Here is a 17618-nt window from a genome sequence, read left to right as displayed (position 1 = left end):
TTAAAATCTACAATATAAAATGAACAAAGGAAAACTATATCTCAACAATATTCCACCCATATATATTAAATTATATAAGACTCAAGTATTTCTAGAAGATTAAAAAACTATAATTGTCAAAAAATTAAAGATAAAGAATAAACTCAGTGACAATCATAAAATGCTTGAAAACTTGAAATCTAATCCATTTGAATTTGAGGACTAAGGAGAAAAAAGAAAAAAACTCAGTGACAATAATAAAATGCTTCAGAACATAAAATCTAATCCATTTGAATTTAAGGACTAAAGAAAAGAGTAATTTTGTATCGTTATAATTCGAATATTAAAAAATATTTCATAAAATGAAAAATAATTTTATAATCGCGCGAAGCACGAACCAATTCACTAGTTAATCAAATAAAAAAAGATCTATCATTACACATACAACTACCTTGCTGTTGAGCAACCCTGTGGCAGATTCAATCATGGCGTCAAGGCCTCAACATTACAACATAAGCTATAGTGTTATGTCTCATCGACATGTTTGTTAGTTAAATCATAAAACCTAGAATTTGAAATCCGAGAGAAGATTTTGGGAGTTGAAAATCAAAATAACAACAATTTTGCCTCCTCAATGAATGGCCACAGCTTGCAAGTCGGGATCTCGAGCACAGTAATCTGAAAGTCTTTTGATGAGAGATGCATAGCTTGTTAAACAATTGACAGAACCTAATTTCACCTGCCCCTTAGCAGGAGAACAATAATGGAATCAAGGGAACTCAAATTTATATAATGATAATAATTAAAAAAGAAAAGGAGATGCCCCTGGGTTCTAGCCTTGCAAAGGGACAACCTTTCACTATCTAGGAGCCCTTGAAGGAAGGGTCCACAGACTTCTTTAACCAAGGTCAAGTCATTAGCTCAATTGGCAAAGGTTGAGGGACTTGTGTCTTAGGTCACAAGTTCAAGCCCCGTGCGAAGCGAACTAAGTCCAGTATCCCGAGGTGCGAAGTCGTGTGCGGTTGGCCCAAAGGTTCGGCTCCGGATGGATTTCTCGGTCATCCAAAAAAAGAGGAGATAAAGTGTTTCTGTTACCATTCATAATTTCTCCTCCCATCATGACTGTTGTTGCCAAATCGAGAAGCCGAAAACCTATGGTGATGATGATATTTGGCTGATCCATAAGAAGTTGAATCATTAAAGTCGAGCCTATTGGACTTTCTAGATGAATAAGAAGAATGATCAACAGCACCAAAGTTGTACATCCTGGCTCTCTTGTTTCCAGGAGTTGAAGGAGATCTCCAACCATTGGATCGAGGGAAGTCTTCAGCATCACCGGTGATCCAACGAGCCCTTTGTTTTGAATTGTAGCCTGACGTATATCCTCCATTTTGTGTGTTCTTTCTTGCCTTGCCAAAATCATGAGGAGCAGACCTGAACTCGTAATGTTCGTTTCTTTCCCTGAAAACTTTTTTCTTGGGGGTTGATAATTCCCGATTCCACTTATTGACCTTTAGACATACAATAAAGACACAATAAGGTAACATTGCAACAACGAGATTTAGAGTACGAAGCGAGAAATGACCTATAAAGGAAGAGAAAGAGAGAAATGGGAAAAACGAGATGGAAGGATGCAACTAAGCAGCTGTGAATCACAGATATGGTAACTTACTATAGTAGTACATTCTCGTGCAAAATGTCCTTCTTCGCCACACCTATAACAAGAACTAAGATGCCCCGTACCGCTAGTCTCCCCACGAGATCCTGCACATGCCTGCATCGAAAATGTGTAAGTTGAAATTACAGCATCCAATAGATTCCTAAACAAGGACAAAAGAAACACACACTACACTCACAACACATACACACAGAGGAATCATGCCGTTTCATGGCCATTTACTTACCAAACCAGTATGGCCTAGTAGACCACATCTGTAACAGGATATTTCGCTCGGACCACCATCAGGGTAGCTTGCACAGCAAAGATGACCAAAACTCTTACAAATGTAACACTGTATTTCCTGTCAAGGTCAAGAGGAAAACGGGAAAATTAATAATTAAGCACAAAAATACAAATCAAATTAAAGCTATCAAAGTTTCTTCAGCAACACCTTTAGATCATCAGCCGAATAGTTGTTCCAGCATGAAAACATATCATGGCCAGAATCTCCACATTTTAAACACATTTTTGAACTTTCAGATCGTCCTTGGTCTTTTTCACGGCAATCCTTAGCACGATGACCGCCCTTCTTGCAGATGAAACACTCTTTGCCCTGTTCATAATCAGCAGACTGAGATATATACTCCTAAGACCAAAATTGAAATAGCATTGGAATTTTAAGGTTCACATAGTATATTCATTTCAAAATCCAGGATAAACCTAATTACATTTAGGCGCTCCTCTCCCCGGGCATTCACAATACTAATGTGCAATATACTCTGGTTAGCAAAGAACCTGCCGATGAGGTCCGAACCTACCAGAGAGATTAAACACAGAAGAAAAGTCTGTTCAGTCATGCAACAGATGCACTTCCACGATTCTACAAATTACGATACTATCTAAGTAGAACACAATCATCGTGTGCTTCCCTAGTTCTATTGAAGAAATCTTAACCTGCTAAGCAGACAGGTGGAATGGGCAAGTTGACATAAATAGCATGTAAAATAAGGGAGAGGCATTGCTGAACTATGAAAAAATAAAGTTGCTTTGAGGACCATGAAAAAAGTTGGAACTTATGATCTAGATGCAATGTTCGGGCAGAAGTGGCAATTTAGCAGTTAGCATTCTAGTTCAGCTTAGTAGGTCTTACCACTTTTTGTGAACCTTAGTTGCCAAGGAGTGGACAGTTGAATGGCTTCGTTGACATTCATCCACATCAGACATCGTTTCAGTTGGAAGTATAACTAATTCTCGCCAAAGATCCAAATTTGAAGTCGACAAAAATATACAGACCCTCTATTATCAAAACTTAGAGAAAAGACTATCGTAGGCACTGCTACACAACACAATCACTTTACTTGTTTTGAGTTGATTTCTATTAGATAAAATTTCAACCAATTTTAAGCTTAAGATTTTGCCGAGTTTTTGAGACATTTCATAGGGTTTCTCGTTTAGTTTGATGTACTATTCAGAAGAGGAGAAACAAGAAATTACTAGTGAAACATGCTATAAACATCAAGATTTATTTTTCAATTAATATTAATCTATAAGGAGTTAGGGCCTGACACTTGGTATAAGTTGGCCATATGCTTGCAAATCACATTCTCCATATTAGTATTGAATCTTAAAGAATCTTCTTAAGCTCAAATAACATACAGCAGGAATGTTTCAAGTTTTAGAACAGCGGTCTATGAACATATCTACCAAAAGTTAATCTATAATATCAATTAGAAGCTAATGAGAAAAACAGGATGGTTCCATGATCGGTGTGAAACATACTTCAGGATGTTTGTTTTTTGTCCAATGATCTACAGCTGCATGCCAGTGCAAAGATCTCACGTGTATACCTAAAACTATTGACTTGTTGCTTTTGTTTCTTGCACGGAAGTGCACTTCAAAATTGGTCGCCGCACAATATTAGTCAATCAAAAAATGAAACGTATGATCAAACTTTGCATTTAACCAATTCAACAAATTGTGAGGAGATTAGCAAGGTGAAATTAACACAAAGGGGGCATACAAAAATGGCAGCTATTTCAACTACTAACCTTTGTACACTGTTTAGAATTATGATCAAAACTCCCACAAACAAAACATGGTTTTTTGCGTTTGGCTGAAGTACAGTTGACTGTGGTATGACCCTCTTCACCACAATTATAACAGGTTCCCCAACTGCTGTCTGGAGGATCAAAGTATCTGGGCCCCCGCTGAGATCATATAATGAATAATAAAGATATAGACCAGCTAAGCCATTTAAGAGTGTTTGGATTTGTGAAAAAAAAAAAAAAAAAAAAAACAGCTCAAATTATTACATCAACTCACAAGAAGCCTTCGCAGGACAACACCATTCGACATCTCAACAGGATTCTTTTCAGCTGCATGATCAACAACATTCATATCTATATTATCCACGTTTTCTTCTTTCATTCCATCCACCTAAAACAGTCAAGAAAATAAACGCACATATTAGTTATCAAGCTCAAATTTTGCTACTATTAGTAATTCACATTCCAGACAATTCCAAATTAAATACGAAAAAAGTACAGATTTAACCTTGCAACTCAATGAAGAGGAGGATAATTTTTTAATTTTTTTTTTTTTTTTGATAAGGTAAACTTTTGTAGAAGAGGATAATTAAACCGACTTCTGTGTAAATAATTTCTTTCTGAGAAAAGATTAAACTGTCTTAAAAGACTTTCTTCAGGTTTCAAGGGAATGGAGTTACATAAGCTTTATTCACATGTTCCGTGACATTGACAATTTGACATAATCAGATAACAGACATCATCAGTATACAGTGGGAAAAGTGAAGAGGAGTGAAATCAGATGGAACAAAAAAATGTTCCACAACTTTTGGTTTGACCTTCTTTGTTAGGACGGAGAAAACCAGAGTTACCATGATTTTCTAAACTCACTGTACTGAGAGCGAAACTGTACAGTAGCATATCAGAATTTTACTAGTAGTTACAAAAAAATTCTTTAAACGACTTCTTTTGAATAGGAAACATCAGGACCAAAGTTCATCTCTGAAGATTAGTGATCCAAACTATATCAGTTTCTGTTACAATTCAGTAACTGCTTATGCCTCTAAATCCAACTTGAGTAAGAATTGTCATTCCAATAAGCTTTTCTTGTTAAGTTTAACTATTTTAAGTCTTTATAATTCACTTCAACTTAAAAACTCTGTCCACTTAACACAATTTGACTGGGTAATGACGATATTGTAAAAGACAATTGAAGGTTCAAAACATCAAATCAAAGTATGAATAGGATGGTAGGATGAATTTTTGTATAAGTCTGAATAGTATAATGAATTTGAGTTCTTGAAAAGTTGTGCAAAAAACATGTACTTAAACATGAATGCTCTCTTAAAGATTATTGGACATCCCAAAATAGAAATGCTGGAATGGACAAAGTATTTTCAGGCATTTCATCCACTCCTTTCCTTTCCTCCAAGCAAATCATCCCGAGACACGATAATTTTAACGCCACTTACGGCACGTACTATCATCTTTTGTAGTTATTTTGGTTTTCTATTAACAGCTTTAACTATACCGTCAGGTCTATTGATTGGATTGAGCAAGACACAACTTATTTAAACTGAACATTTAAATTGAAATTGGTATACAATAAGCAAAAACACAGTAATGAATATAGAACATGCAAAAACGCCATACAGCAAAATGTGGAGAAGCCATTCAGATTACCAGAGACATCTCACTACAGAAGCTCTCGAAACCCTTATCTATTCCGCTTGACACCTGCTGAATAACAAAATTAAAAAGAAAATTCACATAAATCAATCAACCTCAAATCAGAACAATTGGTTTAGCTAATAAATTCTGCATAAAAATTCACCAATATAATCAAAGCTACGTCTCCTCTCCACCCTCGAACACACACCTCATCTTCACCCCGACTCCTACCCCCGCCACCCAATCCAACAACCCACCTACCCCCCCACCCCACAAAAACTCCCACCCCCAAAAAAAAATTGACCAATATAATCTAGCTATGTCTCCTCCCCCCCCACCCCAACCCCCCCCCCCCCCCCCACAAACACTCGTCCAAAAACTTCTCCAATTTTCAGACAAAATTCAACCACTTACAGGGTCATCTTGTGTCTCAATATTCTTTTCCTTCTTCTTCTTCTTTTTTGCTATTTTTACTGTACCCCCTTCAGATCTGTAACAAATACAGCTTCAGCATTTTACTGGAGCACCAGCACCCACGAAGCAAAGCTTTCTCAACAATTTTCAAGCTGAGATCTTCATTAGCTTCAACATCATCTTCCTCTTTTATAATTCGCACTCTTTTAGATTTATATAAATGACACAGAGACACTCATACAGTTCCTAGAGTCTATAGTTTTCGAGGTGATTTTTGTGTAGCTTATATTTAGATTCCATCCCTTGTAACTATGGCCTTCACAGGCTCTTTTGATTTCAATACAAACCTGTTCCCATTTCAAAAAAAAGAATTTATTTTACCTTTACTGATTCTTCTAGCTCCACCCCACCACCCAACCCAACCCCCAACCCCACACTCCACCCACCCCAACCCCCACTTCACCCAAACCCAAAACTCTTCACCAATTTTCAGACAAAATCCAGCCATTAACTGGGTCTTTTTCTCTTTTTTGCTTTTTTTAGGTTTATCTAATAAATATGCACAAAAAATTCAGAACAAAGCAAAAAGCAAAAACTTCACCAATTTTCAGACAAAATACAACCCCACTTACAGGGTCTTCTTGGGTCTCAACATTCTTTTCCTTTCTCTTCTTCTTCTCTTTCTTACTACTTTTACTTTCCCCCTTCAAATCTGTAACAATTACAGCTTCACCATTTTTATTGGAACAACCACGAAGCAAAGCTTTCTCAACAATCTTCAACCTCAGATCTTCATTAGCTTCAACATCAACATCATCATCATCTTCTTCTCTTTTCTTAATTCGCAATCTCTTAGTTTTCTTAATGTTTTTTACCTTTGCTAATTCTTCTAGCTCAATAATATCTGATTTTGCTGATTTCTTTTCTCGTTTACCCATTTTACAGTGAAATTCCTATCGATTTGAGTAGGGCAACCAAGTTCGACAAGTGGCATTTCACATGGATTGTCGCCTCCCCACCACCCAACCCCCACCAAACCAACTTACCCACCCCCTACTACCAACCGACCCAACACCCACCACCCCTATCCACCCAACCCACCCACCCCCCCCCCCCAAAAAAAAAAAAACCAACACTCTTTTCCTTTTTCTTCTTCTTCTCTTTTTGGCTATTTTTACCCCTTCAAATCTGTAAAAATTACATCTTCAACATTCTTTTTCAAGCTATTTTTATTGTTACACCTACGAAGCAAAGCTTTTTCAACAATCTTCAAGCTCAAATCTTCATTAGCTTCAACATCATCATCTTCCCTTTTTTTCTTAAGTCTCACTAAATTAGATTTCTTTTTTTTTTTTTTTTACCTCTGCTAATTCTTCTAACTCGATAATATATGATTTTCCTGATTTATTTTCCTTCTTTTCCTGTTTACCAATTTTATAGTGAAATTCCTATCGATTTGAGTAGGGCAAACAAGTTCCACAAGTGACATTCCACATTGATTTTCGCCTCCCCCCCACCCCACCCCCCAAACCCACCCACCCGCACCAAACCCACCCAGTCCCCACCAAGCCCACCTATACAACCACCACCCAACCCCTACCAAACCCACCCCACTCCCCATACCCACCCCCACACCACACCCCTGCCCACCCCACCCCCCAAAAACTTCACCAATTTTCAGAAGGAAAAAAAAAAGTTCCTTATGCGAATGTAAACTGAATATATGCCTATGCAGGTGTAATATATTATGTACAGCAAAAAAATTCACCAATGTAATCTAGCTATATGACGAACAAAACAAACAAAGAAACGAAAAATTCACCAATTTTCAAACAAAAATAAACAACTTACGGGGTCTTCTTGGTTCTCAATAATCTTTTTCATTTTCTTCTTTTTCTTTCTTTTTCTCCTTAAAATCTGAAACAATTACAGCTTCACCATTTTTATTGTTACACCTACGAAGCAAAGCTTTTTCAACAATTTTCAAGCTCAAATATTCATTAGCTTCAACATCATCATCATCATCATCTTCTTCTTCTTCTCTTTTCTTAATTCGCATTCTCTTAGATTTCTTAATTTTTTTTACCTCAGCTAATTCTTCTAGCTCAATAATATCTGATTTTGCTGATTTCTTTTCTCGTTTACCCATTTTACAGTGAATTTCCTATCGATTTGAGTAGGGCAAACAAGTTCCACAAGCGGCATTCCACCTTGATTATCGCCTCCCCACCACCAAACCCACCCACCCACCCCTACCGCCACCACCCCAACCTACCCACCACCATCACACTCCCACCCACCCAACCACCCCCCTCCCATCACTCCCAGTCCCACCCCACCCCACCCCACCCCACAACCAGAAACTTCACCAATTTTCAGACAAAAAGAAGTTCCTTATGCAAATGTAAACTGAAAATATGCCTAGGTAGGTGTAATATATCATGTTGGGTAGTATATTTTTGTAACAATCCAGCTAAATACTGCACAAACATTCACCAATGTAATCTAGCTATGTGAAGAACAAAACAAAAAGTAAAACAAAAAAAAAAAAAAAAAAAAAAAAAAAAACTTACAGGGTCTTCTTGGTTCTCAACACTCTTTTCCTTCTTCATCTTCTTCTTCTTTTCCTTTTTCTCTTTTTTACTATTTTTACTTTCCCCCTTCAAATCTGTAATAATTACAACTTCACCATTCTTTTTCAAGCAATTTTCATTGTTACACCCACGAAGCAAAGCTTTTTCAACAATTTTCAAGCTCAAATCTTCATTAGCTTCAACATCATCATCATCTTCATAATCTTCTTCTTTTTTCTTAATTCGCATTCTCTTAGATTTCTTAATCTTTTTTACCTCTGCTAATTCTTCTAACTCAATAACATCTGTTTTTACTGATTTCTTTTCTCGTTTGCCCATTTTTTGCAGTGAAATTGTAATTGATTTGAGTAGGGTTTTAGAGGTGGAGAAGTGAAAAAAGAGATAAACCCTAATTTTTCAAAATCCCCAATTTAATGGGGCTTCGAATTTTGAGTGGGCTTTTGGAGTTATATTGGAGTTTTGGGCTAAGTTTGTAGCGGGGCGAGTGCATATATAGCCACTTCGAGGAATAGCCAAAATTTATTACTCCCTCTGTCTCAATTTATATGAGTCTGTCTGACTCAGTACGTAGTTTAAGAAACAAAAGGAAGATCTTTGAATTATGTAGTCTAAAACAAGCTAAAGAAATTTTTGTAGCTATACATTATTTTATTAAGGGTAAAATGGAAATTTTAGAGTTAAATTGTCGCTGAATATAAAAAGGTGTAATTTTTTTTGGACTGACTAAATGGAAAGAGCGTCATATGAATTGGGATGACGGGAGTATGTTTTGTAAGTCTAGATGCTTGAGAATAAATTTCATAGTCCTCAAAAGTTTTAAAAACTTCAAATATGCGAGTCTGAAACTTGGTAATTTCATACATATTTCTTTGAGTTACATACATTTATACCAAGTTTCGTACCTAGATTTTAGATGACAGATCTATTCTATTCCAATTTTTTAAAAGTCTCTCTGGCGAATAGATAATTATTTTGATTTCAATATATGATTCATAAATCCATATAAAATTTAAATTACTTGATGTGGGAGAAATGTTGATTAAAATAATAACAATCTTTTTTTAAAGTTGTCCAATGTAAATTTGTTATGTTTCTTTTGTTACTTATTTTTGAAGAGTCTCTCTTATTGATATTGACCACAAATTTTGTGTAACTTATGAAAGATTTTTAAAAATCGTAAGTACTTAATAAAATTTCAAATATACCAAAAAGAAGAAGAGAAATATAACAACACAGTCCTCTGTAAAAAATAAAAAAATAAAAAACTCCCTCTGTCCCATATTAATTATTTATTTCGCTTTTCGAAAGTCAAGTTAACTAATTTTGTGAGCTAAATTGAATTAGATCAATTCAATATTTTAAAGTTACAATCTATATATTAAAAAACTATACGAAAAGTACTACAAGTTGCATTTCTTCTCATGTTAATATGGTGAAAAACATATCTCAAAATGTTGGTCAAAAGAAAAGTGCACAAGTTTTATAGGACGGAGAGAGTATTAAGGAGCCGCTTGGACAGGATTTGAAATCATGATTCGGAACCATGAAATGAAGTTATGTTTGGACATGCAATTTGGATTTCTTAAGTTGTATTTTTTCTTATAGACATAAAAACTCCACAAATTGTGAAAATCATCAAAACTTTCTCAATTCATATACATGTTATGGAATAGAAAAAAACAAGAGAGAAAATTGAAGAGAAAACAAACTATAATTCTTTGTATTGATTCTTGAATTGTTTCTTGCATTGAAAAATATAAGACTACATCTCTATTTATAGAGAAGAAAAGAGAATAAAATAAAAAGAAAATCTACTATTTCCTTATAGATAATAAACTAAAAGGAAACTAAATATTCTAGAATATTCCTAGCCAAAAAGGAAGTAAATATTTCTATCACTATTTAAATCATGACGCAGAAGGAAAGTAAAGTTTTTAACATCCCCCCTCAAATTCGAGTTGGTGTATCCATTTTGAATTTGAAGACTTGATTGTTCTAGAAAAACGCACTCTTCCTTGCTTCTATTGCGGTAATCTAAAAGAGTTGATCCTCCTCATCTTCTGGTTCTACCAGTAATGCTTGTGAATTGTCTAGGGTGTCTTTGAACTTGCACACTTTTGTAACATGACCAGCTTCTTTGCAATTTCCACATATTGCATCTGATCTGCACCAACAAAAAATTTCTAATTGTGTTTTCTTTTTACAATATTTGCAAGGAGGATAATTGACTTTTCCTTTTTGGTGTTTTGCATAAAAAATACCTTCAACAACTTTATCTTGTCTGAAATCTCTTCTTTGCTCTTGTGCTTGAAGAGCACTTATTAATTCTGCAATAGAGATAGTAGAGAGATCTTTAGACTCTTCTAGAGCGGAGATTTTAGACTCAAAGCTCTCGAGAATAGTCACAAGGATTTTTTCAACTATTCTGTTATCCTTGAAATTTTTGCCAAGCAACTTGATTCTATTGAAAATCAAAGGTCAGAATATTGAGTGATTGTCTCACTCTCTTGCATTCTAAGAGATCCAAAATCTCTTTTCAAATTCAAAATTTGATTTTGTTAGCCTCGTTCACTTCCTTGATATTCCTTTTTAAGTTTTTCCTAAGCTTCTTTGTTGTTTCACATGCAATAATTTTAGAAAAGATTGAATCAGCAACAGAATTTTGAATCATAATTTTAGCTTTGTACCTTTTGGTTTTCTCTTCTGAGTGAGCTCTGATTTGGGTAGGAGTAGAATTTCCGGGGAGTGGACGGGTTTATCTTCCTTTACAACTTCTCACAAATCATAAGCTTCAAGATAAGACTTCATCTTAACTGACTAAATTTGATAGTTCCAATGAAGGTTTGTGGGGCATTGAAAGAGAGATTATTCGTAACACCCCGAAATTTTTAAACTAACCCTTGAATTTTCGATTGACCATATCTTGATAGTAAGAGTATATTTTCCTTCGTACTTCCTAAGCGTGAATGTGACGATATTGGAACTTGTTTGAAGTGTTATGGTGTAGTTATGTAAACTACTCCTATTATTATTATCTTAAGTAAATTAAGAAATGGAATAGATAATTAATATTTTGGGCACCAACTTTTTCTTATTTATCCAAAGTATTATATAATACTTTTGTGACACACCTTTTCCCAAAGCACCTCTTATTTTCATTCCTTCATACCAAAGAAAACCCCAATCCTCTCTCCTTCTTATCATAATAAATATTGCACCAAAACCTTCAGGTTCTTCAACTAAATCAACTATCATGAAATGTTCTTGTTGAATCGCAAGCTGCTACTCTCTTTTGCGGTAAATTATTTTAAAAAATGTCGCACTTTTAAGCCTTTTTCGCATGAGCCTAATTCCGCTACTAAATTATTGTGAATATCTTTTTATATAAATTTCTTCTGAACGTTGTAAGTGTTGACACCCAATTTTGTCCCTCGTTTACTCCGATTTAGTTCCGTGGGCTTCTAATTTTATTGATAATTTAAATACTTTTATTCATTACTATGTTATTACTATTGCTGCTATTGTTTGCAAGTACCGTTACTTTATTATAATTAGTATTTTAATATTACCCTCCCGTTACTACCCATTTATTACTTGTTAATCATAAAGTTAATCTAGATAATATTTCTTACGCTATTAGTACATTATCTATACATGTATAGTTTGCTATTATTAATAAATTAGTAACATTGAATTATATCCTTATTACTATTAATTACTAATTGTGTGATTATTATATACACTTTTCAAATTATAAACTTCTATGAGGAAGCATGAGAAATTGGAAAAAAGGGCCAACAATACAAATGGCACAATTTTCGGCCAAGCTTCAGCCCAATAGAGACCAAACCGAATTAAGACCAGCCCATTTGAACAAATGACTAATTTTCCTAGACCTAGTGCACCTCTACCAACATCAGCAGCCACGCTCTTGGACTCTTCTTCCCCTTTGAGCAAAATTCCAAGCTTTCTTAGCCATGGCAGATTTTACTATGCTATTTCCATACAAGTTTCTCCCCTCTCTTTATCTCAACGCTCACAACCTTCTCTCTTCTTCTATTTTAAACGAAAATCCAAGCTACTTTCTCTCCAACTCAGACCATGCCTCTCCATTTCTATGAAATCTTTTGCTTTAACATAAAAAATTCAGAAAACGAACAGCTTTATTTAATTTCAAACGGTTACTTCACTTCAAATCCCGCCCAAAAACGAATGAAACCCTAGTTTTCGTCTACTATAAAACGGCCTTAAGTCCGTAGCCGAAAGGGAGATTTTTTTTTTTAGTCCGCAGCTTACTCAAAAAAAATTCATACGACTTGATAAGTCATTTTGGGTTTGCTCTTGAACACTTCTGATAGAGAAGAACTTCTGGGTTGTTTCAATCCGAATTTCGAAATCGTTCGTGAGTTAAGAGAGTAGATTCGACGTCGACAACCCCGTTCACTGCACCACCAACAGGTAAAATCTGATGCTATTTTGATTTATCGTCTTTATTAAAATATGTTAGCATAGAAAAATCATGTTTTAATGTCTTGCTGTTGCCATTTGTGATTCGGAAACATGTTTGCACTTCCTGTTTCTTATAGTTGCTATAACTGACGAATGATGAATAGACATTGAGGTTCATGTCCTAGTTTTGCCGTTTATTGATATCTGAGTATGTTTTATGAAGGTTCCATAAATTAAATCATGTTAACTCTGTTTCTATTGTGCATTATGGACCATACTTGTTGTGTTGCTGTTATCGACTAAAACCCAAGCTTACGCTTTATCTGTTCAACCAAAAAGTATGAATCAAGACTTAGTCCATTATATTGTAATGGGTATTTGATAAAAACAAGAATCTTAAGTGGATTTTTTTTTTTTTGAGCTGGTTGTTGGTTGGGTTTTTGTTGGCTCTCTTTATACATACACCACAAGTATATAAATAATGTATACAATGTGTATAAAAGTGGTATACAATCGTATATTATGGACCTAAGGAGGCTAATCAGTTGCTTAAGCTGGTTTAGGATCTTTCCTCTATTTCTCGAAGTCATACTTATGGATTGTCATCGTCTCGGTCATAATAGAAGTCTCTAATATGTTTGAACCTTATTCTGAATTTTCATAAAAGAGTTACTAAACATTTGATTAGGAAGATTTCTATACCTGGGATTTGTGTTATTGTCAAGTAGTTAGCTGCCCATGTTCTGTTTTTTTTACTCTTAAGGTTACTTTTTTTCTTTTTCTTTAAATTGCTGCTGACTTGAATGTTAGTCTAGTTTAGTGATGTTTCGGGTTCAATTTCAACGTAGTGTTAGTGATAGTTTGCCTAATTTTATACTACTTAGTTTAGATATTGGTTTGTTTGTCCAATGTTTTCTTTTTATTGAAGTTGGGTTAAGGATTTAGTAATTTAAAACAGATGTGAAATGTAACAGTGAATGTCTCTATCCTGCCTACTGTTTGCATACATTTTTCTTTGTCTATCTTTACAGTTCAATTGTTTGCACACATTTTCCTTGTATATTGTTACCTATTTCTCACTCGATCATATCCCACAAGTTTTACATTTTCATATCTGCTATAGTTGGTCGTATTTGGTATCGGAATCTGCTTGAATATGCCGCTTAATCCTTACTTGTATGCTTCTGGAAATTTGAATCCCTTCGAAATCCCATAGCTATTTTTCTCAACTTAGACTAAAACTTTGATAATTTGTCAAACAGGTCAACTATTTTATGTTCCAATTACTGTCTAGCTTGGTTTAAAATGTGCAATTCTTGGTATCAACTCACCCTTTTCATTCTCTTTTTTACATGAACTGGGAATTTCGCATCCCGAACATCCTCGAGTTGCTTCGACAACCTTGCTGCCACATTCATGAGATAATGTTGCTAATTGCTGCTGTTTCTCCGTGAGAATTGCCGTGTCTCTTAGGCAAATAGTTGACGTGTTTAAGGCCTAAGCCTACTGCTTGCCATAAGCTGCTGTAACGCCCCTGTTTTTCCTCCATGTTCGAGCTGCACAGGAAACATTGAAACTCGGCTAAATGTTCCATCAACTTGCTTCGTTGTGTTGATTTATTTACCTCTATTTGCTTGTGTGGTATTTGGGTGCACAGTAAGACTAATAATCGATTATTTAGACGTGCTAAATTTCTCTATAACTAGTAATTGAAGGAGTATAATTTTTATTCACAGATGATAGGATACGTCCCCGAGGGCAGTAGCTATAACTTTTTTCTTTATCATATGGAATGTGACTTAAGTGTAGAGATTAAAGTCAACAATCAATATTTGGTTTTCTCTTTTCAAGTTCAAATGGTCTCTTCCTTTAAAAGAAGTAATTTTCAAAGGTGCTAAACTTAAAAATAATGCATAAGTCGTTATTCGTTGTCCTAACTAGATCTTTGCTTCTAACCTTGTCCAGATCTTGTTTTAAAACAATTTGTTCATTGGGTCATTTTTCAGCCTATCGTTTGTCGATGCTTTATAAACTCAAAATGTCTAATTATGAGTTATTTTCAAAATACCATGAGATGTCATACTTATATCTACACTTGATACCTAACCTTTTAATCAACTTTTGGCAAACTCAAAGTATTTGATCTTTTACAATTTGAAACCAACTCTCTAAGGTTCCTTTTAGTAGTGTCTTAGTTGTTTTACACTTTAAATTTATTCTTTTAAAGTCTTTTTAATTAACTTAAAGTCCGGTCGGTTGACCATTTTTAATGGATCTTAAAGGATGCTCAATACCTTCCCTTTAGATTAATTGAACCCTTACCTAGAATCTTTTGATTTCGTAGACATTAAAACGGAGTTAACATTAGATAATTACTTTAATCAACTTTTGGTGCCCTAATTCACCGTAATAATTAGGTGGCGACTCCTTAAACTTTAATTAACTTATCAATTACCCGAAACGTTATAAACTATTTTGACTCCGGTTAAATGGGGTATAACAGTAAGTAAGAAGAAATTTGCTTTTGTTTCGTAAGTGGCATCATCCCAAAAGGGGGTGCTACAAGTTTTGGTATCAGAGTATCAATTTAATAAGGTAGCACCATTTTTGGATAATCAAAATGTTGACTTCCTAATGAAATTATATATCATTCGGCTTTCGCTGCGGGTGCATTTTTCTTGAGGTGTGATATTTACGAGACTTGATTTTGGTGTGCTTGTCGGAAATCTTTTAGGTCACTAGGTTGTTGTTAACCGAGTTTATAACGATTATCCTTTCATGATTCAAAATCTATTTTTCTCTATAGCTTTGATTGTAATGCCTTTTCGAGACTAGTATAAGGTAAATTTCGAGATGAAATTTCTTAAGGGGTAGAGAGTTATAACACCCCGAAATTTTTAAACTAACATTTGATTTTTCAATTGACCATATCTTGATAGTAAGGATATATTTTACTTCGCACTTCTTAAATGTGAATTTGATGACACTTGGAACTTATTTGAAGTGTTATGGCGTAATTATGTAAACTACTCCTACTATAATTATCTTAAGTAAATTAAGAAATGGAATAGATATTTAGTATTTTGGGCAGCCAATTTTTCGTATTTATCCAAAGTATTATATAATACTTTTGTGACACACCTTTTCCCAAAGCACCTCTTATTTTCATTCCTTCATGCCAAAGAAAACCCCAATCCTTTCTCCTTCTCATCCGAAATATTACACCAAAACCTTCAGGTTCTTCAACTAAATCAACCATAAAGGATTGTTCTTGTTGAATCACAAGCTACTCCTCTCTTTTGTGGTAAGTTATTAAAAAAAATGTCGCACTTTTAAACCTTTTTCGCATGGGCCTATTTCTGCTACTAAATTATTGTGAATATCTTTTTACATAAATTTCTTCTGACCCGTTGTAAGTATGAAATTTGCTTTTGTTTCGTAAGTGACATCATCCCAAAAGGGTGCTACATTATTGCTTGCCATGATTTGAAATACAATTAAAAATAGTACGGGTTACAAAATTGGTTAAAAGTGATTTAAAGTAGCCCTGCGTTAAAAATAAAAGTAAGGATTAAAGTTAGTTTAAAGTAGCCCTGCGTTAAAAATAAATGCAAGGATTAAAATTTGGTTGAAAATGAGTTAAAAGTGGTTGATAGTAGTTCTTCTTCTTCAATGAAATCACAGATCCATAGAGAATCTGGCTCTGATACCACTGTTATGGAATATAAAATAATGAGAGAGAAAATTGAAGAGAATAGAAACTATAGCTATTTTGTATGTTATAAAATAAAACTAAGCACTAAAAATAAGTAAGTAGTATTACTCACGGAAGAAACGAAGAATACTTTTTGTTTTACTTAAATTTTGTTCCCATATCCATCAATGAGAATGAATGGATATATATAGCCTAAATACAATGATGGTCATATGGGCTCGCGCCATGTCGTCATCTGACTTTGTATCATAACTTTCATAACATTATCTCCGCTCAATATCGCACTATCTTCGCCATTTAATGGACATCCACTGTCATTTCATAACACTCCCCTTGGATGTCCATTAATTAGATGACGTGCCTCGTTAAAACCTTTAGGAAAAAACCGCGTGTAAAAGTCCTAATGAAGGAAAAGAGTACACGTATACTAATAAACACTTTGAAGTGCCCTGGATTAAAAACCTGCCGGGGAAAACCCGAATGGGACAAAACCTTGGTGGGGAAAAAGAGTACGGTGCGTATTTCACTCCCACGACGAAGACAATATTCGAGGTGTCGGGTCTTCGCATTCCAATCTTGAATATCATCTTCTCAAGAGTTGAAGTTGGCAAAGATTTGGTAGATACGGGATTGTCGCTTGAACGAATTTGTTACATCAATATCACCTTTCTTACCGAGATCGTGTGTGAAAAATAAGCTTTGGTGAAATGTGCTTCGTTCTATCTCCTTTTTATAAATCCTCCTTTTAATTGAGCTATGCATGCAAAAGATTATCTTCATATAATACGTGGGTAATTTTGTATCACATTTCAAGCCACGTCTTTCTCGATGAAATGTATCTGCTTGATCCCCTGAAGCCACACGCGATTAACTGCGCCAGCGGAATAGCTATTATCTACGACATGATTCGAAGAAGTAGCAACAATGGTACTTTGTGGATCGCCATGATATAGCGATGCCTCCGCGTATAACGGATAACCTATTTGAGATCGAGCTTTATGTGGATGAGATAAATAACACACGTCTGCATAACCAGCAGATGCAGCCACTACCTTTGTTGGTATAAACGGACCCCCCTATCGCTAGTTCCCTTGGATATCGCAAATATGCTT

At 34.9% G+C, this 17618-nt stretch overlaps 1 protein-coding gene across 6 annotated transcripts; it reads right to left on the bottom strand.

Moving 5' to 3' along the window:
• Positions 1-352: 352 nt before the first annotated feature.
• On the bottom strand, positions 353-8807 carry LOC132065556 (uncharacterized). 6 transcript variants are annotated; one of them, XM_059458994.1, is made up of 9 exons: positions 6402-6709; positions 5749-5787; positions 5347-5403; positions 3962-4075; positions 3688-3846; positions 2091-2252; positions 1884-2000; positions 1652-1753; positions 353-1490 (listed from the first exon to the last, which is right to left on the bottom strand). In XM_059458994.1, the coding sequence occupies exons 1-9, from the start codon at positions 6684-6686 to the stop codon at positions 1071-1073; spliced, it is 1455 nt and encodes a 484-aa protein (XP_059314977.1). In that variant the 5' UTR covers positions 6687-6709; the 3' UTR covers positions 353-1070. The 6 variants fall into 6 exon arrangements, with proteins under 6 accessions (XP_059314977.1, XP_059314972.1, XP_059314973.1 ...); XM_059458989.1 differs by lacking the exons at positions 5749-5787; positions 6402-6709 and adding an exon at positions 8322-8807; XM_059458990.1 differs by lacking the exons at positions 5749-5787; positions 6402-6709 and adding an exon at positions 8322-8807 and having other exon boundaries at positions 5347-5400.
• Positions 8808-17618: the final 8811 nt, after the last annotated feature.

The sequence above is a fragment of the Lycium ferocissimum genome, chromosome 7 (genome assembly GCF_029784015.1).
Source record: "Lycium ferocissimum isolate CSIRO_LF1 chromosome 7, AGI_CSIRO_Lferr_CH_V1, whole genome shotgun sequence".
Taxonomy (NCBI): domain Eukaryota; kingdom Viridiplantae; phylum Streptophyta; class Magnoliopsida; order Solanales; family Solanaceae; genus Lycium; species Lycium ferocissimum.
The sequence above is the reverse complement of the archived record's forward strand: the minus strand, read 5'-3'. Positions and strand labels throughout refer to the sequence as shown.

Excerpts from the sequence above, each read along its gene's own strand:
- LOC132065556 (XM_059458989.1), bottom strand. The coding sequence starts at position 8,660 with ATGGGCAAACGAGAAAAGAAATCAGTAAAAACAGATGTTATTGAGTTA. Across the intron at positions 2,253-3,687 it reads ATTCTAAACAGTGTACAAAG|GGCAAAGAGTGTTTCATCTG; the intron begins GTTAGTAGTTGA and ends GATTATGAACAG. Across the intron at positions 2,001-2,090 it reads ATTCGGCTGATGATCTAAAG|GAAATACAGTGTTACATTTG; the intron begins GTGTTGCTGAAG and ends TGACCTTGACAG.